Source organism: Callionymus lyra, chromosome 16, assembly GCF_982586985.1.
Source record: "Callionymus lyra chromosome 16, fCalLyr1.hap1.1, whole genome shotgun sequence".
Taxonomy (NCBI): Eukaryota; Metazoa; Chordata; class Actinopteri; order Syngnathiformes; family Callionymidae; genus Callionymus; species Callionymus lyra.
The window spans coordinates 1,329,214-1,347,683 of NC_141833.1; the positions used below are offsets into that span (position 1 = coordinate 1,329,214).

Genomic DNA, 18,470 nt, shown 5'->3' on the forward strand with positions numbered 1-18,470 from the left:
GAGGCAAAAATCTTAAAATCATCCACATTTACTCAAAACATTTTTTTCACCAAGTGAAACATTGATAGCAGTGGTATTAACTAATAATTGACTTAATAATGTGAACACATTTATTATAATTGAATTCCAGTTAAAAGGTCTGAGGTAGTCGAGTCATCAGTAGGACGACCCCGATCATGTTACTGGTCATGAATGCTGAATGATGACAAGACTTACATCTTGCCTTGTTATTACTTATATAGCATATAAACATATATTTATGAATTAATATTAATTTACAGTCATTGCCTTTGTATAATGTAATGGAACATAACTCAAAAACAGATGCTCTAGAATCTTGTATTCTGAAATTCGACTTCAAAAAAAAAAAATCAATTTCTCATAATACCTCATTAACTTATCAGATTTCTGCATATTTGTATTTAATTTATTTACATTTTTATTCTTTTGTTGCATATTTTAATCACTGCATTTTATATTTCTGTGTATATCATCATTCACCCAGGTCCAGGTTATCCTTAAGGTTCAAAAGTGAGGCAACACCATGGAACATTTTTTAACAGTGACGGAATAATGGCAGAGAGAGACGGAGGTAATAATAAAAAATAAAAAAAACATGTCCCCGAAAAGCCAAGACGAGAAAATATTACGCAGCATATGCAGGGCTTGGCTCCTATGTGACAACAGTGGGAGACAAGACAGACTGGTGTGTTTACTGTGTCTAAAAACTAAGCAGCGGTCAGTACGAAGCCAATCAAATTAAAGCTTCAATTATAGACTTTACATCCCAGACACGCAGCAATTTGGGTTTGGAATTTGTCATCAATCATCCTACTTTGTGAAAGCTTTGTCAGCTAACCAGCAAGCACAGTAAGCATCATATTAGGCTGCATTGAGACTGAAGTTCACATCACAGACACAGAGTGAATTCTGTCTGGGTTTAAAGAGGCAGTATCCAATCTTAGGGCAGAGGACTATGTACATCCATCTCCCTTTTGCAACAAATATCTTTGGGAGATCAGCTTCTTTGTTGCACTGAAGCTCAAGTTCATGTCCCAGCTAAACATCGAGAAGGAGCTGAGACCTTGCTTCAAACCCCTGCTTTCAAAAGCTTTGCAGTGTAAAACATGCTCATTCTTATGGAGGTTCTCAAAAATATATCTTCCTATTTTCTAAATATGAGAAAAAATCGGAATACTATGTTACTGCATCAAAAGTTTAAACACGAATCACAACCGTGGCAAATAACTGTCAAAAAGACGTCACAGGTATTACCGAACAAACCAAGATACAATCAAACAGCGAATGAATTTAATCATGTGGGATCAGTGAAATGGCGGAAGAGCAGGGAAAAGGAACAAACTCGTCTGGATAGATGCTTACAAACTAAAGACATCTGGTGGAATTTATCTGTGACTTTGGCTTTAGAGAGATAGCTCGAATGTAATAAAAGAAATATGAAATGATATAGTCAATGTTCGCCCCACAATATTGTCTTTTCATGGAAAATCATTTTAGAACATTGAAGACAGAAGTTGATTTGGCTGTAACCCTTCAGCATCAAGGTGAACTGGTCTGAAAAAAATGGTAATCATTTTATTCCTTTTCTTGTCTCTTGACCCAGAGACAAGACAAGGGACAGTTGTTTCAGGCTTTAAGGTCACCTTAACCCTGAGACAAAACAAGTATAAAGGATGGGAATTCTACATTGAAAGTTATTCTTTGTGTATTATCTGCTCATGGTACAAATCACTCTTTACCGTTATAAAAACTACAAATCACGATATCAAGCATGTCTGAATAAAAAAATAAATCTCAAATATCAGTCAGTTACAATGAAGTAAGTAAGTAAGTAATAGTTACTTGTAGCCCTTAAACAATCAAAACCAATACACATTTTAAAAACTCTAAAAGGCCAAGGTATAAGACAAACACGGAAGTCCCAGAAGATTAGAAAAAAGCCTGCACAATTAAAAAAGTCTTAAGATGACAAGATATTTCCCTCCGTACATTAGTAGTCAGGCTGATGGAGAGGTTGAAAATATCAAGAACCAAGATAGCTGAGGTAATGTTTGAAAGGGACTGAAAGATAAGGACATGATGATGATTGACCACTGTTGTGGACAATCAATGGTTACCACAACTGTACATATATTTAAATATGTGTATGAGGTCTTTGTGGGGAATTTAAGTGCAATTATTGTTTATGCTGATCAAAACAACTGTTCTTTAATTTAGAATTAAACATATGTGGTGAGATGTTTGGACAAGAATTATTATGAGGTGCTTCACCTACTGGAGGAGGATCATCTTCTTGACTAGTCCCACAGTAACATATACATGTTTTGTGTATATTATATGTTGATGATGGTCTCATCACCCCTGATCATCTTACGGTCTTGTGACACATTCAAAAACCCTGCTGAAGAAACTGAAGATCATTTGCAGTTCTGTTTAATATATATAATATATTGTGTTTACACAATTAGTTACACAATCAATACACTTGTTCCCTCACAATGTTATGGGATGGACCCATATACAGTATATCTTTAGCTTAACACATGCTTCAGCAATCTCTGGTGTGAAATTTTCTTTTTTCAATAAAATAAAAATGCAATTTTTTCCCATTTTCTGGGAGTAGAGCAATACGTCAGCGTAATTGTTGCTTCACACATCCTAATAAATGATTATGTTTTTTATCCAAACGCACTTCCAATTGTTCACAACTTGACTTAACTTGATCTGAGGGATTGAACAATGAGCAGAGAGAAAAACAATGCTTATCATTTCTGCCCCTCTAATACCACTGATGTTAAAGTTGCAACTGATTTCTAAACACATCCCTGAAAGATTCTTTCACTGTATATTCTGAGCATTAATGCTGAACTCTTTGTTTTGAAATAGCTGTATATACTGTATATATATTGTGCTCTCGAACTGCTGATGAATTTATGTTATTTAATTGAATTTTCAAGAACTAAATAGTTTTAGTGGCTCTTTAAAAAAATATGTTTCAATGACTTAATGATTCACTAAATTTAAAGGGTTTTCTTATTAATGTTATTCATGGCAAAGCGATGCACTTTAAATATTTTGTGTAACAGACTAAAACGAATTCTTAATAAATGATTCTTTGTCTGAGGGATTGAACTCAGGATTGAACTTGAACTTTAACTTGAAATGTTGCTGTTCTTAAATAGTCCTGATCTGAGAACATGGCTCTTCTGTGTTGAGACATTGCACTGGATAACATTCACCACATTGCTTTGTCTGTGCCTGGGTGTTTTGTTGTTTTGGACGGTCCAGCTTCTGACGTAAGGTGTTTACAAGCTTGATCTTTACGGGAATCTGTGTTTGTAGAAGATCCTCTTTAGTTTTACCAATTCGCCTAATGTATAAGGTATCATGATGTACTCATGTAAATCATTCTGTTCAAGTTCCGTATCTTTCCTCTTTTGGTTTTTCAAAAAAAGGGGTATCTGCACATAGCTATGGCTTTTTTTTATGTGTTAGAGGTTAGCAATATTTCTGTACAACCATGGCAAAGTCAGAGTTAAGAACTACCTACTTTAGGTCCTTGCTGGTATAGTCTGCCCATAGATAATATATGCTGTATGTCAGTGCATGAATCAATGATGGTGTTATGGTATTTCAGTATTGCTAATAAATGAAAATACTGAGAAATATATAGCTCAGATAATGCTAAAAAAGGTACAAGAGCAAAACAATTGAAAAAAATAATGATATCAGAACACAACTATGGTAAGATATCCTCTCCCTCTCCACGGTGCAGTAAGATTTCAAGAGCAAAGTCCATTATGAAGTAATTATGGGCTTCACTCCTCCTCCAGCCAGATGTAATCCCGCCCTGCTTTATTTATATAACGAGTCCCTTGGAGGTGGAGAGTTACGAGACTGGTGAAATGCAGTAAAAATACTTGATGTCTGACCAATCACAGGAATGTGGGTGTGGTTATGGTGGAGTAGGTTTAATCTTCGGTTAATGTTTCCAGTGGGCGAGGCTTAACTAATGTACATTTTTTGTTCATTAGAAAAGAGTTTTGTGCAAACTGACACATACTGATAAGTACCATAGAGGTCTAAGATCAATCATGGAAGATTTAAGACTGGGAAGAACTTCATAAAGTGATTTCTTCATAGCGTGGCATCATCATGATGAGAGACTTACTGCATCTTGGAAGACTTCAACATTTGGAGTGACACAGGTGAGTTGGGTTTTCACATTAGTTGCCCTTTAACACACAACATGCTTAGATTTATTACAGACAAGTGTGTCATAACAACACCACTTGTAAATGTGTAGATGTGTATTTAGGGACTTGGGACACATTGATATTGTGAAATATCAATGTAAGAATGAGATGTGAAAGAAAAGAGCACAAATATTTCCAGGGTGATTAGTAAATGTAGAAATAAAGAAAAACAATGCAAGTGCTAAAATCCATGGAGCATCTGACATAAAAAAATGAATGGGATTATTTATGCGCAGCATGATTGATCAGTTGGTTTATTTACTTCATAACTTTACCTTTGTCTTTGTAAAAAAAATATTTTAATGGCATAAGTTAACTCGAAGAATAAGGTTTATATTTTTATATTCTATTGTATCTGATAAATATGATATATCTTACATGTTTGTATCCTTGTTGTATTTCATCCACAAATTTAACTCATAAAATGCGTATCATCACAGCACTATGTCTTGGAGGAAAAAGACAGAAAAAAGAAAATCATTAAAATTAAAAGATGTGTTTTCGCTATTCAAGAAATATTTTAAATATCATGAGTTATGCCACATCCAAATAATGTCTGAACACACACAGAAAAGCATATTCTGACTTGATAGAGGTGAGGAAAAGACCATGTGAATAAATTAATACAATTTTTATTCCCTCAATGGCTTGACATTTATTTGTTGAACAGCGGGTGAGCTGCCACCACACGTCACCTTGTTGTTTAACATATTGCATACTTAACATTATGAACTCTGTTTGGCTGGAAGGATTTCTCCGGAAAAAAAAAAGAAAAGGCGCATACTTTGATTCCTTAATTTTATAAACATCTTCGGGAGATTACAGAAAATGAGTGTTCTTTTGTTAATGCTGTTGTCAGGGCAGGAAGATGTCGAATGTGAACAACTGATCAAATATGGAAATATGGACCATGTGTTGGGGCTGATCACACACTGTAACACAGCATATTGTGTTGTCTGTTATATGTGGATATAGTATAGTGTTTAAAAGGACAGAAAAAAATGCTTTTCAACGTGTGAAACATATTTAAAAAAGCTCTGAGGCTTCTTTTGATTTTGAAGTATACTATGTTGTCCATAATTTACTTACGATGGCCATAAGGGTATATTAGATTAGTTTTCTTCAGCCGCAGTTTGATGACCAACTTAAGAGTTCTTTCATCTTATCATTAGCGATATATTTTAGACAATCGGATGAACAGAGGAGCTGGTCAGTACCTGGTGGTGAGTTGGATATGAATCGGTAACGTAAAGTAGATTGACCTGGAAGGCCAACATCACATCATACCAAGGTTGACAATTTCTTGGTAATTGAATATGATAAAAGTATCAGATTATAATATATATAAATAAACCTTGTGGTTTGAGCTATAGGAGGGAGGCAAGTATTCTAGCATACCTTACCTGCAGAAAGTAGGTAAGTAAGTAAGTAAGTAATAATTTGTAAAGTGCCTTTCTCAGACCAGGGTCACAAAGCTCTTTAACAATCCAAACAATGCATGCTTAAAAGGTCAAGATAACATATAAATAAACACAGGAGTCCCAAGAAAATTAGTAAAAAGCCTGCACTAATAAAAATGTCTTAAGGTGCTAGTTGAAGGAGTCAGTAGACTACATCGAACACAGAGAGAGCAGAAGATCGTTACAAAGCTTATGAGCAACAGCCTGGAAGGATTTCTCTCCTCTGATCCAGAAGTGTGTTCAGGAACCATCAGTAGATTCTGATCCACAGATAAGAGAGCCTGAGCTGGGGTGTAAGGCTGGATCAGATCACTGATGTAAGGAGGAGCCTGACCATGAATAGCTCTGAAAGTAAGAACCAGAATTTTAAAATGGATCCTGAAAGAAACTGGAAGCCAGTGTAGAGTTTTAAGGATCAGGGTAATGTGAGTTCTTCTTATAGAGCGGGTCAGAAATCTCGCTGCAGAGTTTTGTATTAACTGCAGGCGAGAGAGCTCCTTCTTGTTCACATCAAACAGATCAGCTGTTTTTTATTGGTGGTTGGACAGAATCTTGATGTGTGATTTAGGATTTGTTGAGTATCTGGGGTGACTGTGGTGAGTTTCCTACCAATTGCCTTCAATCAAGTAATTTGCCCTACCTCCGAGGAAGCAGTGGTCGAAATGAGGTCTCTTGCAGAGCTCATTATGATACATTTTCCCTCTGCGGTGGATCTTGAAGTCCCCTTTTTATTGTTATTCCTTTTAGCCACAGGTGCAGCTTTGTAATTTGTGGCCTGCCAGTGCCGTTCCCTGGTTGATAGCTGGGATGATTGATAGTGATACATCTACAGTGCTTATTACTGTGCAATCATAGTATACATAAACAAATACTAAATTAAATTACATTTTAGCACAAAAACAAAACACTGAACATCACTGTGATAAAACGCACACAACATGTATACCAGAAGCTCAGAACGATGAAGACAATCTTTGACATTTCACCTTGCATCAAGACCTCAATCCAGGCTGCGGTCATGTGGCTCTATGCAGTTAAACATAGACACATTATTCATATGTTTAAATATAATAATACATTAATTAATAATTGTAATAAATAATTAAAGGATATATGCTAAATTGAGAAAACCCTGGATTTTATGACCCATCCACAATTCAGTTTCATCACTTTTATCCTTTGATTAAATGACAATCACACATTTAGCTACTGATAAACAGCAGCCACACACCTCTTCAAAGGTTTAAAGACGCAAAACTCGAATAAAATGTGTTCCATTCAGACGTTGAAAAAAATAAAAAAATAAAAACATGCCACTTACACGTTCTGCTCTGGCAATCCCTGAACTGAGAGAAGCTAAAAGACAATAATGATGTTTGTTCTACTGCTGCGTCGACCTGAAGCATCATAACTGCCGTGTTTGTTATGAGATCAGTCAGCTAATTTGGTCAGGGAATACACTTGCTGCCAGGAATTAATAAGAGGTGTTGTGAAAGAGTCTTTGGGTGTTGGGTGTGTCAACAATCCTGTGAGTTTAACAATTTGCCTTCATAACAGCACACACTGAAAGATGCACAAGCACGAAAGATGCTGAGTGTTGTACAGCTCCATCCATCACAAGCACCCGTCAGCTGACAGCCTGCTATTGTCTGATAGGTGTTTGATATATGATTCATTCAGTTGCTGAAAAATATACATTCATATTCACATTTCCCTCTTCTATTCTTTGAAGAGTGATTGGACGGTAGACCCAGTTGATAAAACTAGAACCTGGTCTTCTTTCTATCACGCCTGCCAAACAATGAGAGCTCATAGATTTTTAATGAAGGGCTGGAAGGAGCTGGCAACATCCACACGAATATGGGCTTTCATATCCACATGGACTTGAATATATATGCTGAAGTGCACATACAGTATATACACACATACAAACCTCTTATATGCAGGTTGTGTTTTGACATACATTACCCTCTTTCTTACAAGCTGAGAATGATTTTAAAACGGGGTGGGGTTTAAGACTATGGCGACTTAACCAATTATTAAAATTATAAACAAAGATTTGTATCGCATGAGACGTCAATGATGCTAACAAAGCATTTATTTGCATTTCCAAAAAATCATTAGCAAAGGAAGTGTGTTTGGAAAATTGATGGTGCAGCCACACATGAAAGCTATACAACAGTGGAAATATTTGGCTGTAACTATTGTGATGATTAGATCCCTGGTTTAGGGTGCTTATACCGGTAAGCTTGGGCTCCAGTAAAAATTCAAACTAATGAATCCTAAAAGGTATTTACCATTTCAATACCTATCTCTATCTTTGAATAAACGTTCTGGAAACCTTTAGCAGTTTAGTGGCTTTAATAAAAGCAAGTACATTCTAAAAAATATGCCGGTTAAAAAACGTTTTAGCAAGGCTGTAGGCCCTAGCTTCCACTTATTATTCACCTGTTATTCATAGATTTCCATTGAATAGATCAGCACTCTAGTCTAGTAGAATACAAATAAGCTGTGAGAGAGGGCCTGGCCCTGCATTGACACATCCGCCACAGTTGCTGGAGGAAAATGACTTATACAATCATTACCATACGGATATTAAAAGATGCCCAACCTGACCCCAATGTTTTTGCTAAATACCTTTTTCACCAAAGCAGCACATTGTGCTTTTTACATCTGGTTAAGTTTTTCATCACCATCCATGTCCTATTCAGCTGATTTATGTAAACCATCAATCCAGCTCGTATATGTATTTATTCATACATACTCATAAACATGCCATGTATCCAAAACGCACTTACTCACAAGCAGATCCAATGATCAAATACTTAATTATTTTGTTTGAAATTTACTTTAAACAGCCTACAAGGTCACACAAATATTAATGTTAATAAACTACAAAAACCCTTAAAAAGTATATACCTCCGCCAATGTGTTCACGTCAAATTACATTATTTTTCAATAAAAAACATTAAACAATTTTGTAGACTCACAACATGACAAACATGACAAACAAGAGTACCCAAAGGATTTAAAAAACCTAGGCCCCAGGGGTCATATTGGAAGTAAATCACCAGTGATGTTAGCAGAGCTTAATTCCCAAGTCTAAGCTAACCAAGTCACAAAAAAGCTTGATGTACTAGAATCACATGGATGACGATATTATTCATTATTGTTAGGGGTTGATTATACGAGCCATGCAAGCAAATGACAAACCACCTGCAGCCAAATGTAAATCATTTGTTTGTATAATCAGTGCTTATAATCCAAAAACAGAAAAAGGAATCTGACTATGAGCCTTAATCTTTGCTGACTCTTTCAAAGGGGACCACTTTTGATTTCCTATCCCTCACAGAACATTGGGCACCCATTTCAGAGAATTTATTCAAACATAATTAGTTTAACCTACATTTGCAGGAAGCAAAAAGTGTAGACATAGATGTGTAAACAAATCAAGTAAAGACATCACTGCCTTCTTATATATTCCAAAGGGTTTTTACCATTTTGAATTAATAAAAATCACTTTCTGTGCGACAATTTGGATTAGATTATCCCTTGTGACTCTTTTTCTTGAAACTGTGCACACAGTTAGATCTCAGCCTCAAAATGTCACTTTTCGCTGGTTAGCCTCATAATGCTGCATGGGGACAGTGTTGTTTTCCACGCTGTTATATTTTTATCCCCTTCCTCTCTTCTCTTTGTCTCTGTCAGTCTCTTGTTTTAAATTTTTCATCATGCGCCAGAAAAATGGTTGTCTTTGTCTACACATGTCAGCATTTATAGCACCCCAATCTGGCACTAGCTTTCTATCCTTTCTTCACAGCTCAGTGTGTCCCGCTGTCTGTTTTTGTTTCATTCTGTGCCACAAACTCTGTCACCGTCCACATGCTCTGGCACTTTCTTTCCTCCAATAAGAAGCTGAATGCTATGTATATAAGGGTGGTCAGTATAATCATGTTTTTCATCACAGTGAAAAATACCCATCTTAACTTGCCAAAGGCCTGATGCAGTGCAAAGAAAATGCCAGGAGGGTCTATTAATACACTGCTTAGTTTACTTTATACTTCATTACTTTACCTTAACTGGTTCAAGTTTTTTATTTAATATGTTTGTGTTCAAACAGTGAAGTTAAATCACAGCCTTTAGTTCCGGTCAAAGCATTTTCAGAAGCACTGACCTACTGTATATTTTTAGTCCTACAGTTTATTATCTTTTTTCTCATTATTGCTTTTTGTTTCTTTGGATCAAGCCTTTGGGGTGTCTGTATTACCATAAGTCTTTACAAAGGCCTTTACTATCAGACAGTTGTTTTCTTCACTTTTGCCCAACATTTTCTTCTTGTTAGTAAAACACAAATAACACTAAAATTATGCAAACACAAATGTATTGTTTGATCTGAAACACTATTCATCACAAGTATGGAACAAAACACACTGTTTGTGCTGTTTTGGATACAACATGCATTGAATATAAAAGATAGAAAAAAAAGTAATGACAAGATATACCAATGTTATAAAACTCCCAACCGCAGGTCCTTCCCTCATTGCCATCTCTCTCTCTCTCTCTTGGACTTTCATACACAAATTTCTTAGACACATATGTAAAATCAAGCTCCCATTATAATTGTCACCATATTATTATGTCTGGTTTTCAGCATATCTCGAAGGCTACACGGCTGATCGTTCTGCAGCTTGTCTGCCTCAGGTAGAGACACACTGTCAAGCTTCGGTGTGATCCTAAAATGTAATTGCTGATGTAGGCACTGTCTCCCTGCAAACAGTTGTTACAATCTTCTCTTGTCATGTGACGAGCTGAAATGTTTGAATGTCCATTCTTTATTACATGTTTTGTTGTAGGTTGCGGCAAAGCATAGGCAAGCCTAGGCAATTGATGAAACGTTTTACATTTTAAAAACCTTTTCATAATACATGTAATATAAACCCTGTGGAAGACTTCCGGTATCATTCCAGTCCGGAAAAAGTTTACAGACTGGTGGCACTGACTTCACAGCTGATGAAGACAGTGTAGCGGCTGGCCCTTAAACATCTCAGGCCACAACTCCAGCACACACAAGACCCCCTTCAGTTTACAGGCTCCGATCATCTGCAGGAAACTCCTCTGCATGTTTTACCAGTCCGTGGTTGCCAGTGTGTTGTTCTATGCTGTGGTGTGTTGGGGTGGGAATGTGTCCAAGAGGAGTGTCAACAAGTTGGACAGGTTGATCAGGAGGGCTGGCTCTGTGGTTGGCATGGACATCTACTTTATTGAAATTGTTTATATTATAATTACATTTGTATATTTCTACATTTGTAAGTACATTGTCTGTAAATTATATTACATCATAATAATATAATATAATAACAATATGTGTATTATCACTACAACTCACTTCTTCATCTGTGTTTTTTCTAAATCTCATACCAAACCAATCGTATATGATAAAAATGCACTTAAAAAAATCAGAGATAAAGACTGGGACCCACACAAACCAGGGAATACATTCTCCACATTTATCAACCGAGTGCTTACATTGCATTGGCTAACCAACTATTGTGTATTATAATCCTGGTTAATTAAAAGTAACAAGTAAAAATATGTAAAAATATGTTTAAATGTCCTTTTACAACCTTGAGCCGAAAAAGACAAACAACCTTTCTGACAACGAAATAAAATAAGGTTACAACTCCCTTTTTTCCTCTTTGTGTTTATCATCCTCTTTATCAATGTCAATAATGTCCCATTGCAGAAGGATCACATATTTATCTATAGATTATTTGTATTCTAACAATGCAAGCTTGAGTATCGTCTTGGCTTCCCGATTAGGTAACTAGAACCGCTTTGACGTCATTCAGAGCTCTGAGTAATGATATCTGAGGAAACCAGATTGTGATATTAGAATAAGGCATATGATTTAGGCTTTATGATTTAGGCTATTCTTAGGTAGGTGTGTGTTTGTAAATAAAGATGATCACTATTGTTCGGTTTTTAATGCTGCTTCTCCTGTCACATTATGAGATTAATATTGATTGTGATGATATACATTACATATTTAATAGGTGGAAAATGTATCCACTAGTTATCTTGTGTAATTGGTTGTTTAAAAGTTTTATCATGCGTGAAATGCCTCGCCTTCTGTCACACCATGCCTTTTTATACTGGGTTTTTCAGTGGCACTCTGCGGTACATTCATACAAATGCCCAGAACAATGAATGTCTGCTCCAGACATTTAGAGTCTCAAACAAAATTACTACAAATATTTGAAATCTATTAGCTGTTTTTGCCTTCATTGGACCTTCTCAGGTCTGGAAAGGCGGCAAAACTGATACGCGGCCACATCACTTAAAAACTGGGTCACTCATTCCAATTTGTGTGTTGTTGTGTTAATAAAAACCTTGTAAGACGTACCAAGGTAATAAAACTCACAACCTTGTTAAATCTCAGTCTTGTGAAATAGAAGTATGTAGAGAGTTAAAGCACCGTGGACCGAAGACTAGAGCTGTGGACCAAAACATGATCCTTTGGAATCCCAAAGTAAGCCTGATAAATCTGGTGCTATAAAATCAAATGAAAAAAGAGCATTGAGTAAAGTCCACCAGTATTATTAACATAGACATTGGTGTTGCAGCCAATGTAACGTATATTGCAAGGTAGCTTTGCCTTCCCCTGTTTACTATAATGTATCTCATATATATCAAACATCTAATTATCTGTTTCACCTGATAGATAGAACTATTCATATTCCTGGTTTAATGTTACATTTAAGGCCCATGTTTGTATATTTCAGATATAGTTGCAAACATGTTTGAAACATTCTCCAAATATTTGTTAGAGCCCAACTTCTTCAGAAAACATTGCTAATTGCCAAATTCCTATTTACTCTTTGTCTTAGCCTAACAATAAAATCCTTATTTACAGGGCCAAATGCATTATTAAGATCAACCTTATTTACGCAGATGAAAAAAGACATGTTACAATTACAGATTAAATTGGATTACATTATGAAGTTAAAATTAATAAATATATCATTTAAGTCTGTTTTAAAATAAAGGTCTGACAGACATCATAACATAAACACAAAATATACATAAATAAAGACTATACCTTTCCGACATATTGAGGGACTGGTCCAACTTGTTCTTCCAGTACAAAAAATTGGTTCCATATCCATCCTCTTTTAGGACGTTGTTGAAAATCCTTGTTGAGCGTTGACTTGGTTTGGTTTCCTTTGTTACCGATAATCTTTGAATCAGATTTAAGATTTGAATTTACCTTTGATTTCAGACTGGAAAATGGGCCCATACTTCCTCCAGCTTTAATGAGCATGGAACCTCTTGAGTTTGCACGAAAAGATGGCATAGAATTGTACACAATAGCAGCCATTGGAGTTGTCACAGTTTCCGTACCCTGGCCTATCTTGGACTTGGACTTTAAAATTTGTCTTGATTTTGTTTTGGCATTTGCATCTTTTGGAGATTTCCTTAAGTTGCTTGACTTTGCAAACTGTGATTCTAAAAGTGGCTTTAAAAGGTTCTTGTTTGGAATTTGTAGACTACTGACATAAGACAGTATGGCTGGTGCATACGTGCTAGTTGGATTGTGGTCTGGCATGGTAGTAATCTGATGGTTATGTTTTAGAAGCAAGGCCAGAAGTGTTGGGTTGGAGATCCTAGGGCTTTGAGAGATGACCAGTTCAGGTTGTGAAACAAGTACTGGTTTTGGAGTCTGGCTGGGGATGGGATAGTAAAGAGGGCTTAAACTCAGATTTTTCCCATGGCTAGCCTTGAAGACAACACAAAGGAATAACATCATAGGACATTTACAGGAAACCACAGCCGCACAGGCTGAAAGTCTCATTGTAAAGACAGAAAGGTCTTTATCTAGTGCCCCCTCTCTCCTCAAATGTGTCATACCACAGAGGTCAGACAAGAAAACCAGTTGTATAGTTGTACAAATCTGGTCAATAAAAGTAGATACTGTAAAGAAATTTCCATACTCTTACTATTTTTTCCTAACTACAGAATATATGTGGAATTGGGGACGCAAGGAATTTTTGGAAATGATACAGTTTGAACAGAAAATATTCTTATGGAATCACACAAAATCCACTCTGCTCCAAGAAGTTGTTTCATCCATGTGAAAAAAGGCAAGGTTGGGAGTTTGTCCAACAGGGGTCCTGAAAAACAAGATAGATTGATGATTAATTTTTTTAAAACCGAAATTTAGCTAACCAGATATTCGTAGGATAAAGAGACAGCATGCCATCACATGCGACAGTGTTGCCCTTAGCAGAAAAATGGGAAAATGTCACAAAGTCTCCTCTAATATCTGTATATGAAAAAGAGCAACAGCCCCTTTCAAATAAACACAAATGAACAGACATGTGCAAAAGGAACACTTAAAACGATGATATTGTTAAAGTGTTTCTAGTTGTAGCATGTGAGATATTGCTTGGATGGGGTTTACAAACATTGTTCATTGTCGGATTATTACTAGAACAACCGTTTGAAGGAGACAGAACTTTTCCTTTTAACTTTTATGATTTTCTTAAAATATCTGGAAAAAAAAACATTTTCCAAACCATTGGCAGGTAATTAACATTTTAATCAGGATAGATAATATAAGCCTTTTGCAAGTTTCTGTTGATAGCAGTTGAAACAGGAAAATATCTTGTTAAAGGGAAAAGCTCACATTCAGTTCCCAATTCATACAAACATGTATTTGTTACCTGTGGATAACATGTAATGTACATTTATCAACACTGTCAAAACTGAACTAGAAGAAGAAACAAAGTTACTCTTAAGTCAATTGAATTGACATTGGAGAATATCAGCATTCGCCACATTAAATTCATCCTGGCTGATGTAAATTCATCTGACATTAACTGATACTTGTAGTGGCTTAACCTGTTGGAGAACAGCCAAGAAAATACGATGGCTGATGCCTAGAACTGCTACTTCTGTAAGTGATCATCTTTAGATTGCAACATCAGTAAGGGAGTTCATGTACAGTCTGTTCCTGCGGAAAAACATCTCATTCTCACAGTTTCTACTCATCTTCAGGAAAATAAGATTTTTACTTCTCATGCCCAAGTTCTCTAAAGTTATATGTTGGGCTAAAGTCCTTTTTTAAAGATGATTTTTGACTGAAAATTGACCTATTTAGCTAAAAAGATAACCAGCAAAACACAGCACCAACAGCATTGATCCATTTTTGTGGATTTTGTTTCTCAATACATTGTATCCACTCTTTTCAGTAAGGAGGCAATATCTTTTACTTGATATCACTTTGTCAAAACCATTTGTCTTTTAATTGATGCATAGGTTCTCAATAGGTATGTGATATATAAAAGTGAGTGTCGTAGTTGAAAGCTGCTCAGAAAAGCTCTGATCTGTAAATGAAAGTCCAATTACTAATATTAATATCTACACATTGATTGTAGCCACTGCATAATAATACCAGCCCATGACATATATCGACATATGTATGTGTCTTAACAGGGTAGTTGAGTGTTGTCTACATTTCTATTCCCTTTTAGGTACAAATCCGATAATCAATTAAATTCAGATTCAAAATGTGTTTTCAATCAGATGGATTATTGACATAATTCCGCAGTTAAATGTTCAACAGAAGTCTTACTGAAAGTATAGAATGTCTGTAATTTCAAAATGATCCAACATATTTATTTCTTTAGGTTTTGTTTAGTAAAAAAGTCAACTGTCTCTTATTGTTCAAATTTGATTCTGCTATTCATGGGTCAGTTTTGTGTTTTTTCATATTGACTTCCTGTATCCGTTTTTTATAAAAAAAATACCAATTACTGAGTGCAGAGAAAGTCACAGTTAATTACAAACACAGCTGTTCATTATGGGATGTTGCCTTTATATTTAGCATCAAATTAAAGGATTTTGACAAAATGCTTCATTAAAATGCTATATTTTCCAACATTAATATATGTAAAACACTGCTGTTTAGATGTCCTAAAAACAAAGAATACTAAGTGTGGTTCTGATGACATTGAGACTCAAGATTATGAAATATTCCCTTTTACAATCTAAACTAAATGATCTGTTGTAAACAGATCCAGATGTTTCCTCACCTCTTATATGAGTGCTAAGTATTCTATAATAATCGTCATTGCAAGTACAAAACTATTTTTGGATACATTCAGACATTTCTGCCCCAAAGTCAGTCAGAGTCTCATCAATATCCTCATGTATATAGGTTACAAAGTGGCACAGTTGAAATATCCTCAATCATTATCATCCTTTACTCATGAATTGAAAAATTGGTCAGATCTGCATCTAGTTTGCTGTATTTTTAGGTTTACGTCACCATAGACATCAATTTAATTGAGTATATAAGCTCATTACACAAATCATTATATAATTTGATTTCTTCTGGGTTCGGCTAAAAGTGCCTTCCATTGATTCAAAAAATTAAATGTTTAACAAAATAAACAAAAACAATAATGCCAGACATTTTTCTTGTTAAACTGATTCTGCTGTAATGTTTTCTGATTTACTTTGTCTCTTTTTTTTTTACAATGCAGATAAACTTTTGGTGCCCCCTTTGATGAAGAATGTATTAAGGTAAGGTAAGGTAAGGTAAGGTAAAACTTTATTGATCCCTCAGGAGGTCTCCTTTGGGAAATTGTTTTTTACCAATAGCCAGCAATTTTTCATAAACAATAAAAAATAATACATAAAAAATAAAATAAGAAGAACATAAAGAGGAAGAACAAGATGACACAATCTAAGTCTAAAGACAAAGACAAAGGACATAGGTCAAGGAAAGAAAAACAACAAAGACAAAGATACAGAGACTAACATGGAACAGAACATCCAGATACTTTCACTCCACTCCTGCCCCCGAACTCAGAATTGTACAATTTAATAGCCCGAGGGATGAATGAGTCCCTGAGTCTATTTGTTTTGCACCTGGGTAGGAGCATTCGTGCACTCATTCTGCTTCTCTGCTCACTGATGACAGTGTTCAGAGGATGACTGTCATCATCCATGATGGACAGTAGTTTGTTCAATGATATCCTCTCAGCAACTGTCACCAGTGAGTCCAGCTTCATTCCAACCACAGAACCAGCCCTCCTGATCAACCTGTCCAACCTGTTGACACTCCTCTTGGACACATTTCCACCCCAACACACCACAGCATAGAACAGGACACTGGCCACCACAGACTGGTAGAACATGCAGAGGAGCTTCTTGCAGATGTTAAATGATCGAAGCCTCCTCAGAAAGTACAGTCTACTCTGAACCTTCTTATACACATGGTCTGTGTTGCAGGACCAGTCCAGTTTACTGTCCATCCACACACCGAGGTACTTATAGTTGTCCACTATCTCCACCTCGTCGCCTCTGATGGACACTGGACGTGGCTTTGTCCTGGACCTCCCGAAATCCAAGACCAGCTCCTTGGTTTTTGAGGTGTTCAGCTGCAAGTGGTTCCTCTCACTCCAGTCCACAAAGTCACATATCAGACTCCTGTACTCGTCTTCGCTGTTGTCCCTGATGCATCCAACAATGGCAGTGTCGTCAGCATACTTCTGGACGAGACTCAGCTCTGAGTTGTAGCAGAAGTCTGAAGTGTAGATGGTGAAGAGGAGAGGGGCCAGTACTGTCCCCTGAGGTGCTCCTGTACTGCACACCATAGTGTCAGACTTGATGTCCTTCAGCCTGACATACTGTGGTCGATCAGTAAGATAGTCCGTAATCCAGGAGACCAGACCAGGGTCCACATGCATCTTAGTCAGTTTGTCCTGCAGCAGAGTGGGTTGGATAGTGTTGAAGGCACTAGAAAAGTCCAGGAACAGGATTCTCACTGAACCGCTTCCTTTATCCAAGTGGGAGTAGGTCCGATGCAGGAGGTGAAGGATGGCATCTTCCACACCAACTGCTGGCTGGTAGGCAAACTGCAGGGGGTCTTGCGCGTGCTGGACTTGTGGTGTGAGATGTTTGAGGACCAGCCGCTCCAGTGTCTTCATCAGCTGCGAAGTCAGTGCCACCGGTCTGTAATCGTTCAGCACACTCGGTCGGATCTTTTTAGGGACTGGAACGATACAGGAAGTCTTCCACAGAGTTGGTACTTTCCCCAGCCGTAGACTGAGGTTGAAGACATATTAGTTTTGAAGGTGTGTGTTTTGTGTGTATATTTGTCTGTAGTAGGAATGACAATCAGCTTGTAGTTATTATTTAATTAATTAGCTAATTAAATAATAACTGGTTAATTATTGAATGGTGTCTTGGCTCTTATTTAATCATTTCCGTGGGAATATTTTCATATGGGAAATTGATATCAACCTCCTAGCTATTGTAGATATGTGCTAACAATGATCTGGTAAATGGTATATTTGGTGAATAGGTCAGATCAGTGGTAGATCACATCTAGTTAACCTTTGAACATTTGTACATGAAAAGATCATCCTGTGACTTGATGGATGAAATGTGGCGTAAAAGAAAAAGTGTGTCCTTTCTTGCCTGTACACATATATGTTCCAAATGTACCAAAGGTTGATGGAATAACATGAAACCACAGAGAAAGGCAACCTAGAACATTTATGTAGTGAAGTAGATCTACCCTTAGGACCCGACCCTTTAACCTCAATGCTCCTGACTATCCCAAAGTTATTTTGGTGTGCTTATTTGATAAATAATTACCATTTTAATTAATGATTCATACAGATGTAATCCGAACTGAGCATGGCATTCATCACATGTTGTT

At 36.4% G+C, this 18,470-nt stretch overlaps 2 protein-coding genes across 2 annotated transcripts in view; one reads left to right on the forward strand and one right to left on the reverse strand.

Moving 5' to 3' along the window:
- Positions 1–18,470, forward strand: part of cbln12 (cerebellin 12) — a 210,443-nt gene that overhangs the window by 166,756 nt on the left and 25,217 nt on the right. The gene's annotated exons all lie outside the window — the stretch shown is intronic.
- Positions 1–18,470, reverse strand: part of LOC148063170 (cadherin-18-like) — a 100,186-nt gene that overhangs the window by 67,885 nt on the left and 13,831 nt on the right. Inside the window, exon 2 of the mRNA XM_087810542.1 lies at positions 12,837–13,908. Within this exon, the coding sequence (XP_087666668.1) occupies positions 12,837–13,643 (807 nt within the window). The 5' untranslated portion in view covers positions 13,644–13,908. The remainder of the gene's footprint in view (positions 1–12,836; positions 13,909–18,470) is intronic.